This window comes from Eretmochelys imbricata, chromosome 3 (assembly GCF_965152235.1).
Source record: "Eretmochelys imbricata isolate rEreImb1 chromosome 3, rEreImb1.hap1, whole genome shotgun sequence".
Classification (NCBI taxonomy): Eukaryota; Metazoa; Chordata; order Testudines; family Cheloniidae; genus Eretmochelys; species Eretmochelys imbricata.
In genome coordinates this window covers 16,354,854-16,367,529 of record NC_135574.1, presented here as the reverse complement: position 1 = coordinate 16,367,529, position 12,676 = coordinate 16,354,854, and the positions used below count along the sequence as shown (strand labels likewise).

At 48.4% G+C, this 12,676-nt stretch overlaps 1 protein-coding gene across 1 annotated transcript in view; it reads left to right on the top strand.

The window, feature by feature from the left end:
• Positions 1 to 830: 830 nt before the first annotated feature.
• The window catches only part of TNFRSF21 (TNF receptor superfamily member 21), a 69,647-nt gene continuing 57,801 nt past the window's right edge, over positions 831 to 12,676 (top strand). Inside the window, exon 1 of the mRNA XM_077811529.1 lies at positions 831 to 941. Within this exon, the coding sequence (XP_077667655.1) occupies positions 855 to 941 (87 nt within the window). The 5' untranslated portion in view covers positions 831 to 854. The remainder of the gene's footprint in view (positions 942 to 12,676) is intronic.

Genomic DNA, 12,676 nt, shown 5'->3' with positions numbered 1-12,676 from the left:
CCCACGGGCAGGACCCCTGCTGCTGGGGTGGCCGCACGCCCTCAGGCTCTCGTGGCAGGACCCGACTCCCCAACATCAGCCCCTCTCTTCAGTTCACATTTCCCTCTGCCCCCCTCCCGTTTGGCCTTCAAGGCCCTCGTGTCTGGAGCCGACTCCCTCCACTGGGCCCTCTCCGCCCAGGCCCCCATCTTGCTCGCTCTCCCCAGCTGCTCCCCACTCTTGGCTCCAGTATTAGGTGTGGCACAGGGAGTGTCTGCTCTTCCAGCTAAAAGGATCTTGTTTGCAGCCCACTGCCCTTGTGGGATCCCTGCTCCAGGGAAGTGGACTCTCCAGATTTCCATTGACTGCAGTAGGCTTGGGTCCCTGGGCGGGGGAGGGTCGGAGTGCCACCCCCAAGACAGAACGCTGGGGGGGGGGGGCGCGGTGCCCTCCCCGAGTGACGCAACACAGGGAGGCCCCGCCCCTTTCCGCCTCACGTGTGTGTGCCCCGCCTCGCCCTCGCGCGGCTCCTCCTCGCTCCGCCCCGCCGCGCGCTGCTAGTTTGAAGCCGGCCGGTGAGGCTGGCGCAGCCCCGCGGTAGCAATGGGAAGCGGGCTCCTCGCCCTGCTCCCGCGCTGCCTGCAGCCCGCGCGGCTGGGGCCGGAGGGCCGGAGCGCCGCGCAGCCGGGGGTCCCCGCCGCGCGCTGAGCGCCCCAGGCCAGCCCAGGACGCCGCGCCTAGATGGGCTGCTCCTCCGCCGTGCACGCTGCGGCGCCGGGCGAGGCGCGCCCCTCTCTGCTCCCGCTGCCGGCCGGCCCCGGCTCCATGGCGCTGTGACATCCCCGCACCCCGCCGCGCCGCCGCCGCCGCCAGCCATGGGGGGTTCTGCGGCCCGCCGCGCCGCCGCCGCCGCCTTCCCCCGGGCCGGCCGGAGAGCCGCAGCCATCGCCAGCCTTCTCCTTGTGAGTGCCGCGGGGGCAGGGCTCATGGGGAGGGATGGATGGATGGATGGGGCGGGCTACCGCACATGGCATGGATTGGGGGCGCTAAGCCCATAGGAGGGTATTGGGGGGGCTAGGCACATGGGGGGATGGGGAGGGATGGATGGATGGATGGGGCGGGCTACGGCGCATGGTATGGATTGGGGGGGCTAAGCCCATAGGGGGGAATTGGGGGAGCAGGGCACAAATTGGGAGGGGGAGCAGGGCACAAGTTGGGAGGGGGGGCTACGGCACATGGGAGGATGGGGAGGGATGGATGGGGCGGGCTACGGCACATGGCATGGATTGGGGGGGCTAAGCCCATAGGGGGGTTTGGGGGGGGCTAGGCACATGGGGGGGATGGGGATGGATGGGGCGGGCTACGGCACATGGTATGGATTGGGGGGGCTAAGCCCATAGGGGGGTTTGGGGGGGGGCTAGGCACATGGGGGGGATGGGGATGGATGGGGCGGGCTACGGCACATGGCATGGATTGGGGGGCTAGGCACATGGGGTTACGGTACATGGGGTGGATGGGGGGCTAGGCACATGGCAGGGCACGTGGGAGGATGGATGCGGGAAGTAAGCGGCACATGGGGAAGGGCGAGGGTTTGGATGGGGGGGGTGGGCGCTAATGGGGCGCTAGGACACGGAGGGTGGCTTTTCAGGGGGCTGGGGTCGATGGGGCCCGGGCTGGGTGCGGGGTTAGTACACACGGGCTGTGCATTGCGGGTTGGGGGCCAGCGCACCGTGGGGCTCCTCATGCAGGCTCGGGGGCGGGCTGTGCATCGCTCGCGGAGGACGAGGCGCCAGCTGCCCGAGAGGCGGGGGGCCGGCTGGGGCGATGGGGGCTGGGCCGCGGGCCCCTTTGTCCGGGCTGGCCCGGCTGTTGCGGCTCGGCTCTGCGCGGTGCTCGCCCGGCCCGCGCAGCCGTTTGTTGTCGCTGCAGTGAGTCATGGTGCGATGCTGCCGCCGGCGCTGCGGCGAGACCCTGGGAAACACCCCACCCCGAGCGGGCACCATTTCCCCCCCCTTCCCTCTCCATCTGCCCGGCTCTCCCCCGCGGGCAGGTGCCCAGAGCCAGGGGAGGGCGTTAGCAATCCCTCGGCCCCAGCCAAGAGGATTGAGGTGGAGCTTCCTCCTGCATCCCCTGGACTCTCTGCCTCCTCTGTGCATCTCCCGGGAACAGGATCCTAGCTGGCATCTCCCACTGCCCGGCAGGGGGTACCCCGGCAATGGGTGCTGAGTGGGGGTGGATGTGTTGCCTTTGGGGTGGCAAAAAGTCTGTACTAGTGGTTGGGTGGTGGGGGAGGGTGGATGTGTTGCTGCTGGGATCTCTGCACAGTTTTGCGCTGTTTTTTTTCTGTGCCTGCCTCCTCCCAAATCTGCCCAGGGTGGTGTCACTAGGATCAAAAGGGTGGACTAGAGAGGGGGTTCCTCTAGGCAGACTATTAGGGGAATCCTTCGTGGCAGTGAGAGAGGTATTAGGCTGTAGAATCATCTCCCCAGGGGAGAGGGTGGAAGCCACAAGACTCTGGACTTCAACAACTGAACTTCTAAAATATTAGACTAGGTAGCATAAGGGACAATCCTGCATTGGCAGGAAAATAGATTGTCCAGTTTTCTAGGCCTCTGCCATCTCTGATGGATGTCACTCCTTAACCCACAAATGTGGCAGTTACAGTAAAACTAATTGCATCAGAAATAAAACATAACTGAGATTATGGGAAATTTAATAGAAGTCAGATGAATTAATCCCCCACCATTCCAAGCATCCTCCTCTGTATTTGCCAGCCTCATCTTGAAGACATTTAACAGGGCTGCATCTTGTGCTTGGCTCTTGCAGGGTTGATCAGTACAAGGCCCCTGTACGAGACTGTAGGAGGTGACTTGTGATAGCATGTATTATAAACCCAAGTGAGAGATTTGAATTTCTGATTTTAATCTGGATTCATAAGGAAGCAATTTTGCTGTCTAGACTTAAGAACTCTTCTGAGGTTGGTACAGTGAGAGCTCCCTCATTCTGAGCGTTGTTGTTGCTATGGCACTGTGTATTCAGCACCTTACCAGGGAAATGTGAGTTTTTGCTGCAGTCCTTGTAGAGAGAGAAGTGAAAGCTCACCACATCTAAATGCTGTTGGCTGTCTTAAATTAACATTGTGCTCAGGCTACAGAACAGTTCAGAGTTCATTTGAATGTTTACGTATGCAGGTAAGGCTTTAACACACAGACTTCCCCATTTCCTTTCCCAGGAGACACCAGTAAATTGGTATGTCAGAATTAATCCAGGTGGATGGTAAATAATGTACTCAAGTGAACTGTATAGCTAAGGAATGTTTGTTTTCTGGATCAGGGTGGGTGTTGGCAAGTCACTGCTGGCTCTACGAGAATCCCTCGGTAAAGAAAAGTTATCTAAGATCATAAAGGTGTTAAATGGAAAACCGAATGAATTATTCCTTCAGATAAAAGAACACTAATTTTTACACCATGTTAAAGATTTTTCAGAAAATAGGTCAGATTAGGTTCATAAATTGCCAAAATATGGTCGTCATAAGGGCCTCATTCTCAATCATAACAAATGGTTGAGCAAATTGCCCTGTAGTAAACAGCAACAAACTACAGAGAACGAACTACATTCCCCAGGCTCTGAAACTTACTGACCGTGTTTCCCTGGCTATCACTTGATCATACTTGATAACTTAATTGATCTGACAGACTAAATGGTTAATGATCCGTATCACCTTCTTGGAGGCTTCTATTCAGAAAAAAATCACTTATAAAAATAAAAGGCCTGTTCATAGTTTTTACCGTTGGTACAAACAGTGCAACTTGGCTAGTGGTTCTGAAGCTACAGCTGGCTATCTGATCAGTCAATAATTACCTTATGTAACCTTCTTGTGTTCATAATTGTTTACCTTGGGTCATTCCTAACAGTGTTATTTAACATGTAGCAGGCAGTGACTCTTTCAGATTGCTGAAAGCAATGAGTTTTAAAGGAGCCTACATCTACCTTTACTTCATCAGTTTTCAGTCTTTTGCTTGAATTCTCCTACTTGTTGCTTTGTTTCTCTTATCAAGGCAGGCAGGGGGATTTGAGGGTGCTGCTTGTTGATTAGTGGCCTTGGGAGCCTGTTCCTATTGAGGTCCAAGAGCGTTGCCATTTATGATGGGACAGGATCAGTGCCTGCTGTTCAGAAAGTGCTACAGAAATGTGTAGTCCCCTGTACCCATTTAACATTTGTCTCCTTCTCCCATGTGTACTAGGGTAGTAACTAACCATTACAGCTTTTCCTTGTCACACATTGTCTCTTCAGGTGGGGACTGAATGAGGCCTTGCTACTGTTTCATCTTATTAGTATGGAACAATTTTGTTGCATATTCCTTAAATTTCATTATTCTATGCAGACCTAAAAAGACTATTGGTAGGTTAGAGCAAAATTCATGTATTCTCTTAAAACCAAACCCAATTAGAATATCTTCAACACTTCTGCAAATGAGAACTCATTTGCTTTCCTTAAGAACCTCCGCATCATTAAACTTGAGTTAAAATAAATAACTTACAGCATATTTTCTTTTGTAGTCTCTGTTTAAGACCCAGGTTATCTTAGTTGCTTTGCTTCCCTGTCTCTTGGGGGTGGAGGAGAGAATGGTAACAGACCTGGAGATTTTACTCTCCAGGATAGAAGGTATCCTGTCCTCTGCACAGGTGGCTCTTTTCAGACCCATAATGTAAAGGAAAGCAGGCATAGTTAGGGAAGCTAAAACCACCAGCAGCTGGGAAGAGGAAGTGTCCAAACAAATGGTCCTACATGACTGAAGGGAAAACATGTATTTGGTGTGTCACCCACTTTAATACAGGTGACAGAACTTAGGCTTGATTTAAACAAAATTTAGTAGCATAAGTGAAAATGAATTATAGCAGATCATCCTTGCATAAATGAAACTACTCATATGGCTTATTTAACAAGTGAAAGGTTTCAGAGTACCAGCCGTGCCGTGTTAGTCTGTATCTGCAAAAAGAAAAGGAGTACTTATGGTGCCTAAGACTAACAAATTTATTTGAGCATAAGTGAGCTGTAGCTCACGAAAGCTTATGCTCAAATAAATTTGTTGGTCTCTAAGGTACCACAAGTACTCCTTTTAACAAGTGAAAACTCACTTTACTTAGTGGATTGTCTAGTTCACTCTGCTTGTACAGGATTTTCCCCATTATACAGTTACTAGTGATGTCCAGTTCAGTTATGTGTGCCAAGTGGTGAGATTTTACCATTTCCCTCCAGAGGCAATTCCACAGACTAACAGCTGTAGCATCAAAGTTCACTGCTAACTATAACTCTGTCCTTGCCTACGCGTCAGCTCTTGTTTCTACCAACTTACTGTCATGTGCACCACACTCAGATTTTTTTTTCCCCATGTGCTTTCCTGCGTTTACCAGTGCCTTGATTTCCCCTTAGTAACCTTGAGTGTGTGTGAGAGATATTACAGAAATAAGGTGACACAACAAGGTCCTGAGGAGGTCATACAATCTAAGGGTCCCAAGCCACTAGTCCTGCCAAAATTTCCATTGGCACCGTTAGCAGATTCGTTTGGGCAAGGAGTCAGTCAGGTTCTAAATTGGACAAATCATGACGAAGTTGTAGGAGGAACGAGTATCGCAATAGATACAGTATCTCCGCCATGGAGAGCTTGAGGACCAGTCTTGTAAACACTTACTGTTGGGCTTAGTGCTTACTGCCATAAGTACCCACAGTGGCAGAACTGGGCCCTAATTTGAGACAAAGAAAACACTTGGGGTAACAAGCAGAGCATGGAGGTGAAGAGGAAGGAATATTGAGGTTAACAACAAGCATCAGGAAGCTCTGGTAGCTCAGATGAGTAATGGACATGTCCCTTTCAGTTTTACTGCGCGCTCTTAGGGTTTCTGACTGACGAGCTTTATTACGTTGCCTATGCTTTTTCGGAATCTGGGCAAGAGAGCAGCAGTAGAGAGCCTACATAGGAGTCTGTGCAACATTCCATAGTGGGAGAGAAAACCAGGTAAGAACTGGGCTGAGCAGAGGGCATGGGAGTGGGGGACTAGGTAGAGAAGGGTAGAATTGTGCAGTGGAATGAAGGTGAGAGTGACAAGTTTGACTTTGATGTGGAAGGAAACAGGAGCTAGCGAAGGGAATCAAATAAGGGGTAGCATGGCCAGAGCTGATGGAAACAGCGGGATAGCCAGCCTGAATTTCCTCCTTTCCCAATTTGTCCTATTTAAAGCTCCCTTCTAGCACTCCAAAGTGTCTCTGTACTGCCTTGATGTTTAAACCCTTAAAATATCTGAATGGACTGGAAACTCATGGAAGTGCACCTTTTGACGAGAGAGATGTGCTGGCACGCTGCGTTATGACCAAATGAGAACTGCTCTTCCAAATGTAAACCAGCTCTTTTTGTGGTGGAAAGAATTGGGGTACCAACTCTTATTCATGCTGGATGCAGAGAGCTTTTCTCCACTGCTTATGACAACTTCAGTGAGCATATTGGGCACTAAGAACAGTGCTGATGCAACAGCTTGAAATCTGATATACTACTAGATGTGTCTTGCACAAGATAGATTTTTTTTTCCCCTCATTTTTTCTCATGCAGTCCACTCTTTGGTATTTGAGTAATGAATTGGATTATGCTTCAAGTTTCAGTTCATTATTGCTATGCTCCTGCACATGGGCAGTGAGTATAATAGGCCAGGGGAGGTTCTGCCTCTCCTGGTGCTACTGCCAGACCACCCCACACCCCCTCCCCCCTTGCAGGGTTTGGGGGGAAGTTTTTGATTTCATTATGCCCCATGCAGGTTTCAGGGCGGCCAAGGAGACAGTGTGTGCTATTCAGCTTCGTCTGGACTCCATGTAGATTACTGATGAGCCCAGGAAGCTGAGTAGCATGTTCCGTACCACCACCTCAGCCAGCTGAGACCTGCATGGGGCATATCAAACAGATGCTCCTCCAGGCAGGGGTGTGTGTGTGGGGGGGTGCTTGGGGCTTTGGCCCGGGGCTCCTCCAGGCAGGTGCGGGGGGTGGCTCAGGGCTCCAGCCATAAGGGAGGCAGGGGTATGGGGCTCCTGTCATGGGGGAGGGGCGGAGCTGGGGCTAGCCTCCCTGCATGGGGGCTCCACCCGCCACCTATGCTCCTGCAACTGTTGATATGAGAAGTATTAGCTTAGTCAGCTACTTCAATCTGATTTTTGAAATTACTAAGCAAAGTCATGGGAATGAGGAATCTGTTATCAACACTGCCTTAATTTTTAACTAATGTCCTTTTGTAGTTCCTGGCTGTCGCATTGTCTTCTTGAATCTTTCACAAGCCAAGTGACACAAGCACTGTTTGTTTTGTGTGCTGGCGGTCCGGGTGGAGAACAAAACTGAATAACTTCTGGATGCCCTGTATACAGCCCTGGCTTCCAAACCATTACCTCAAGCTTTTGTGAGTGGTGGCCTGCACTCCCTCTGGTACACACCTACCCACCTCTAACTGGCTGTGCGCCTGGGCTATTCAGAGTTCTTATCTCCATGCTAGTTAGTGCATGCACAGGTGAATGGGAGACTAGGCAGTGTCTGATACAGCAGAGTTTTCAGTCTGGCAAATTGGTACAAGTGCTCAAGATATCAGAATCCCAGCTGTTTGCTTTCCCTGCTCAGACTTACTAGCTCTATTTTAATTTGTAGAAATGCTCCTATGTTCCAGGTTAAACGCACAATAAATAAAATGACACATTTCCATTCAAATGGAGCTCATGTTGATTAAAAAATGCTGTACAGAGGGGCTGCTTCCTTCTTCCCTTAGAAGTGTAATTGTCTATACAAAGGCTTCAAGCTGAGAATAATTGTTACTAACCTATCCCAGTTATTTGTATTACGGTAGTACACAGAAACCTCAGTTGAGACCTGGGCCCTACTGTTCTGTAGCATAGGGGACAGTCCCCACACTAAAGATTAGGGCTTGTTTACACTTTAAATGCTGCAGCGGTACTGCGTTAGTACTTCAGTGAAGACACTACCTACACTGCTGGGAGGGGTTCTGCTGTCACAGTAGGTGCTCTACCTCCCCCAGAGGAGGTAGCTAAGCTGCCAGGAGAACTCTGTTGACCTAGCACTGTCCAGTGTAGACCAGGCTGTAGGCAAGATAAGAGTGGGAGGGGACACAGAGGTGAGGTATCACTTTGGGCAAGGGATGGCAGAGCCAAGAAGAGACCCTGGACTTCAAGTCCAGAGTCCCAATCTAGCGTTTCATCCACTGGACCAGACTGAATGTGCCATGAGAAGAGCACTCGTACTCTGAAAAAATGAACTAGCTGGCCCTACTAGGGATAGGGTATAACTCCAGGAGTGGTCCCTTTCCCATCTTAAAGTTAATCAAGTCCACTGTTACAGCAGAGCAATTACTCTGCTCTAGTTAACATGAAGACCAGCTTTCCGTTTGAAGCTTGGCTCTTCTAAGTTCCCTAAAATCTAGATGATTTCCAAATTTCGAGGCAATGTGAGTGGTCTCATGGAGTACAGGCTTTTGTTAGTGATCCACGTTTGGGGCTACTTGACCCAGGGGTTCCAAAGAAACAGCCTCTAAAAATAACCAGCTTTTTTTTCCCCCCTTTACATGCTCATGAGCCTGTTGTCCCTTCTAAAGCTTACACTGAGCCTGCGCAGGCAGAGGTGTTAACAAGATTCTTAGCCCTCGGACGTATACACCAGCTGGATAGCTCAGGCCCAGCTGGTGTCTATCTGAATCTGTGTGTGCACGTGCCAGGATCTGGGAGGTCTGAGCCCCTCTTACTGTCCTAATATGAGCTGATTTGTGGGGGGCCTTGCCTTTCTGGGGGTGTCTGAGCCCTGCTCCCTGCCTCTGTGTGTACAGCAGTATCTGGGAGAGTCCTGCACATCTATGGGGTGTGACCCCCTTTCCTGCCTCTTGAGTCATATTTTGTGGGGGGACGGCTTGTTTTTCCGGGGTCTGAGCCTCACTCCCTATCTTCCTCTGTGAGCTTGGTTCTGGGGTCCCTGCTGCTCCAGTGGTGTCCGAGCCTGCTACCTGTCCTGTGTGTCTGCCATGACCTGTGGGGCCCTGCCCATCTTGGGGGTCTGAGCCCGATCCCTAGCCTCCCTCATGTGAACCAGGTTCTTAGTAGGGGGGTACTTGCCTTTCTGGGTCTGAGCCCCTCCATATGAAGCAGGATCTGGGGAAGTTGTGCCCCTCTGAGTGGGGAACTTGGAGCAGGCAGGTTTGATGCATGCACCAAGAACACATTGCTGACATTGGGGTGAAGAGCTGATATACTGCGCACACATCAGAAACTCTTCAGCTGTGGGAAGAGGGGAAGGGAACACTCACTGTCATGAACAGAGCAGTTCACATGTCTCAGAGCTGTTTCAGGCTGTGTTCATCTCCATCAGGTATTTTTTCAGCTGAGAACATCTCATGGAGATGAATGGGCCACTTAACACCTCTGAGCCTGCAACTTTGAAGGCTGAAACCTGCCTTGGGCAGAAATCTGAGAATGAACTGGAACCTTTTGGGGAAAAACCTGCCTCTCACCATCCCTACATGTTGCAGATATTTCAGAGCCTGACTTGTCCCCATTCAATTACAACAAAATGTACAGGAGGGGGAGGACCGGAGAGGAATCTCAGAGCAACCATATGGCCCACTGGAAAGGGATGAAAACCAGGAAATAGGGAGTTAAGGTGTAGGCCTGCACACCCCTAACTCTGCCCTCTTTGAGCACTGTCCCATATGCCCATAACACACACGCATACTCTGCCTTGTCACTAATGGACAGGTGTCACCTGCACATGCCCTACATTCAAACACTGAACCTACTCCTCCGTCAGAATACTGTGCTTGTAAAATTTAACAACCGCTTCATACCCTTTTACGACACCTTCACACGGCTTGCACATGGGACACCATCTAACCCTATACTTTCCCCTACCCATTATTAAATCCACAGGCTAGTCTCGAATCCCACCTCACTATGAGATCACCTCATGTCACAGTCACAGCTCTTCCAAGCTGCCCCAACTAATTCCTCTACCATTCAATACAACTACACTTAACACAGTGAATGCAGCTGAAGTAGATGCAGATAATTCCCAGTGGCTCTTGCAAGCTCCAGGGAGCTAGCGTTAAGGATGTAGGGGTGTTTACCTTAACTCTGTATTTCATGGTTTTCAGAAGTTTGAGTTTGTCTGAATTCGACATTCTGAAAGGACTTGCGCTGTCACTGAGTAACCTTAACTTTGCCTTAATAAAGTTTTTGGCCACTTTAATAGTCTGTTCTGATCTAGTTGACAGGGTCCAGATGTTAATGGCTTTAGATTAGGGTTGTCAAGCAATTAAAAAAATTAATTGCAGTTAAGCATGCAATTAAAGAAATTAAGTACATGATTAATAATATACAATTTATTTAATTATTTTGGATGTTTTCTATATTTTCAAATATTGATTTCAATTATAACACAGAATAGAAAGTGTACAGTGCTCACTTTATATTTATTACAAATATTTGCATTGTAAAAAACAAGAGATAGTATTTTTCAGGTCCCCCATTACAAGTACTGTAGTGCAATCGCTTTATCATGAAAGTTGAACTTACAAATGTAGAAGTATGTACAAAACATAACTGCACTCAAAAACAAAACAGTGTAAAACTTTAGAGCTTAGAAGTCCACTCAGTCCTATTTCTTGTTCAGCCAATCGCTCAGGCAAACAGGTTTGTTTACATTTGCAGGAGATAATGCTGCCTGCTTCTTGTTCACAATGTCACCTGGAAGTGAGAACAGTTGTTCTCATGGCACTGTTGTAGCCGGCATTGCAAGGTATTTTTTTTTTTAAACAAGCATCATCAGCATGGAAGCATGTCCTTTGGAATGGTGGCAGATGCATGAAGGGGCCTACGAATGTTTAGCATATCTGGCACGTAAATACTTTGCAATTTCGGCTACAATGGTGCCATGAGAAAAACTGTTCTCACTATCTGGTGACATTGTGAACAACAAGTGGGCAGCATTATCTCCTGTAAATGTAAATAAACGTGTTTGCCTGAGCCATTGGCTGAACGAGAAGTAGGACTGAGTGGACTTGTAGGCTCTAAAGTTTTGCATTGTTTTGTTTTTGAGTGCAGTTATGTAACACAAATTTCTACATTTGTAAGTTGCACTTTCACAATAAAGAGATTGCACTACAGTACATGTAGGAGGTGAATTGAAAATAGTTTCTTTTGTTTACCAATATTTGCACTGTAAAGATGATAAAAGTAATAATATAAAGTGAGTAGTGTATGCTTTTATTCTGTGTTGTAATTGAAATCAATATATTTGAAAATGTAGAAAAGCATCCAAAAATACTTAAACAATAGACTACCAATTGAAATTGATTAACAGTGCAATTAAAACTGCAATTAATTGTGATTGTTTTTTTTGAGTTAATTGCTTGAGTAACTGCAATTAATCAACATCCCTACTTTAGATACAATTTTTCATATGTAAGTGTCCTATTAGTCTCTTGTTTGTGCTCACACTGGATGATCTCTCCTGGTTTTTGAGGTGGCTCTAGGTTGAAATAAGAATACAAAAGTTACCTTTTAATGTTGAAACACAAAATAAAGCTTTAGGTAACCCAGAGCTTGTATTGTCCCTTAGCCTGGATGAGGTCAATTGAACATTGTATATTAGCATAGCATTTTCCTTGTGTTGGCATGACCTTGGGTGAGGTGTGGTACTCCACTTGTCCTGGACTTATTGTGCCATATCTCCCAATGTTTCCTTCCACTGGCCAAAGTGGGATGGGTCTTGTCCTGAGGATTGGGGCAGGGGTTGCAGAGAGAGAGCCCTCACCGCACTCACCCTGCAGTGGGGCTGGCTGGGCTTGGCTCCAGGTGCTTGTACCTGACCCTGGCACATGGGGTGGCATTTCAATTTGAGGGTGGAACGGCTGGGCCAAATCTCAGTGGTGCTGTGACCCTGTGTAGCAGGAGCCAGGTTGGGCTCAGCTCCCCACTTTAAGCACTGCAGATTAAAAAAATCGAATCAACTTGAGCTTATTCATTGCTGATGACCAAAATTTGTATTTGGCATCTGTGCAGTCTGACAACAACGAAAGAGATTCAATTCAAGTTGACTCAAACTCTTGTCCCTTTTTTAATCTGTCAGCAAATGGTGATTGGTTACAGTATATTAAAGGGACACTGTTAGACTAGAGGACCTTGTGATCCCTTCTAACTCTGATTCTACGATAATTCAAAGTTTCTGGAAATTGACTTTTAAAAATCCAATTTCTGATCTCTCCTGCTGAACTTGGTTTTGAGAACCTACTTCTAAAACCCCCCCAAAAAACTTCTAGGGGTTTTTTCGTCTCCCCAGTTTCTAAGGTACTTCCAACAAGGGAGAAGCTCACTGTACAGCACGGAGAGTGTGAAACTGACTATATGCAAAAGCGCTGTCAAATGCACAAAGTAAAACCAAAGAGACTTGCTAATATTACTGTAGGAGGCACAGCATCTTCAGATAAACATTGACAGGGTCCCTCCTTAAAACGGGAATTGTAGCCTTAACTAAAGCAATACAAATATTAGTGTTAGAGATTTTATAAACCTGCTGTCCTGAGACTGAGCTGAAAATCTGGTAAACCTAAAGTGCCTCTAACACTGGGGGAAAAACTATAGTAGTGTAGTTGTATTGCATGCTTAACT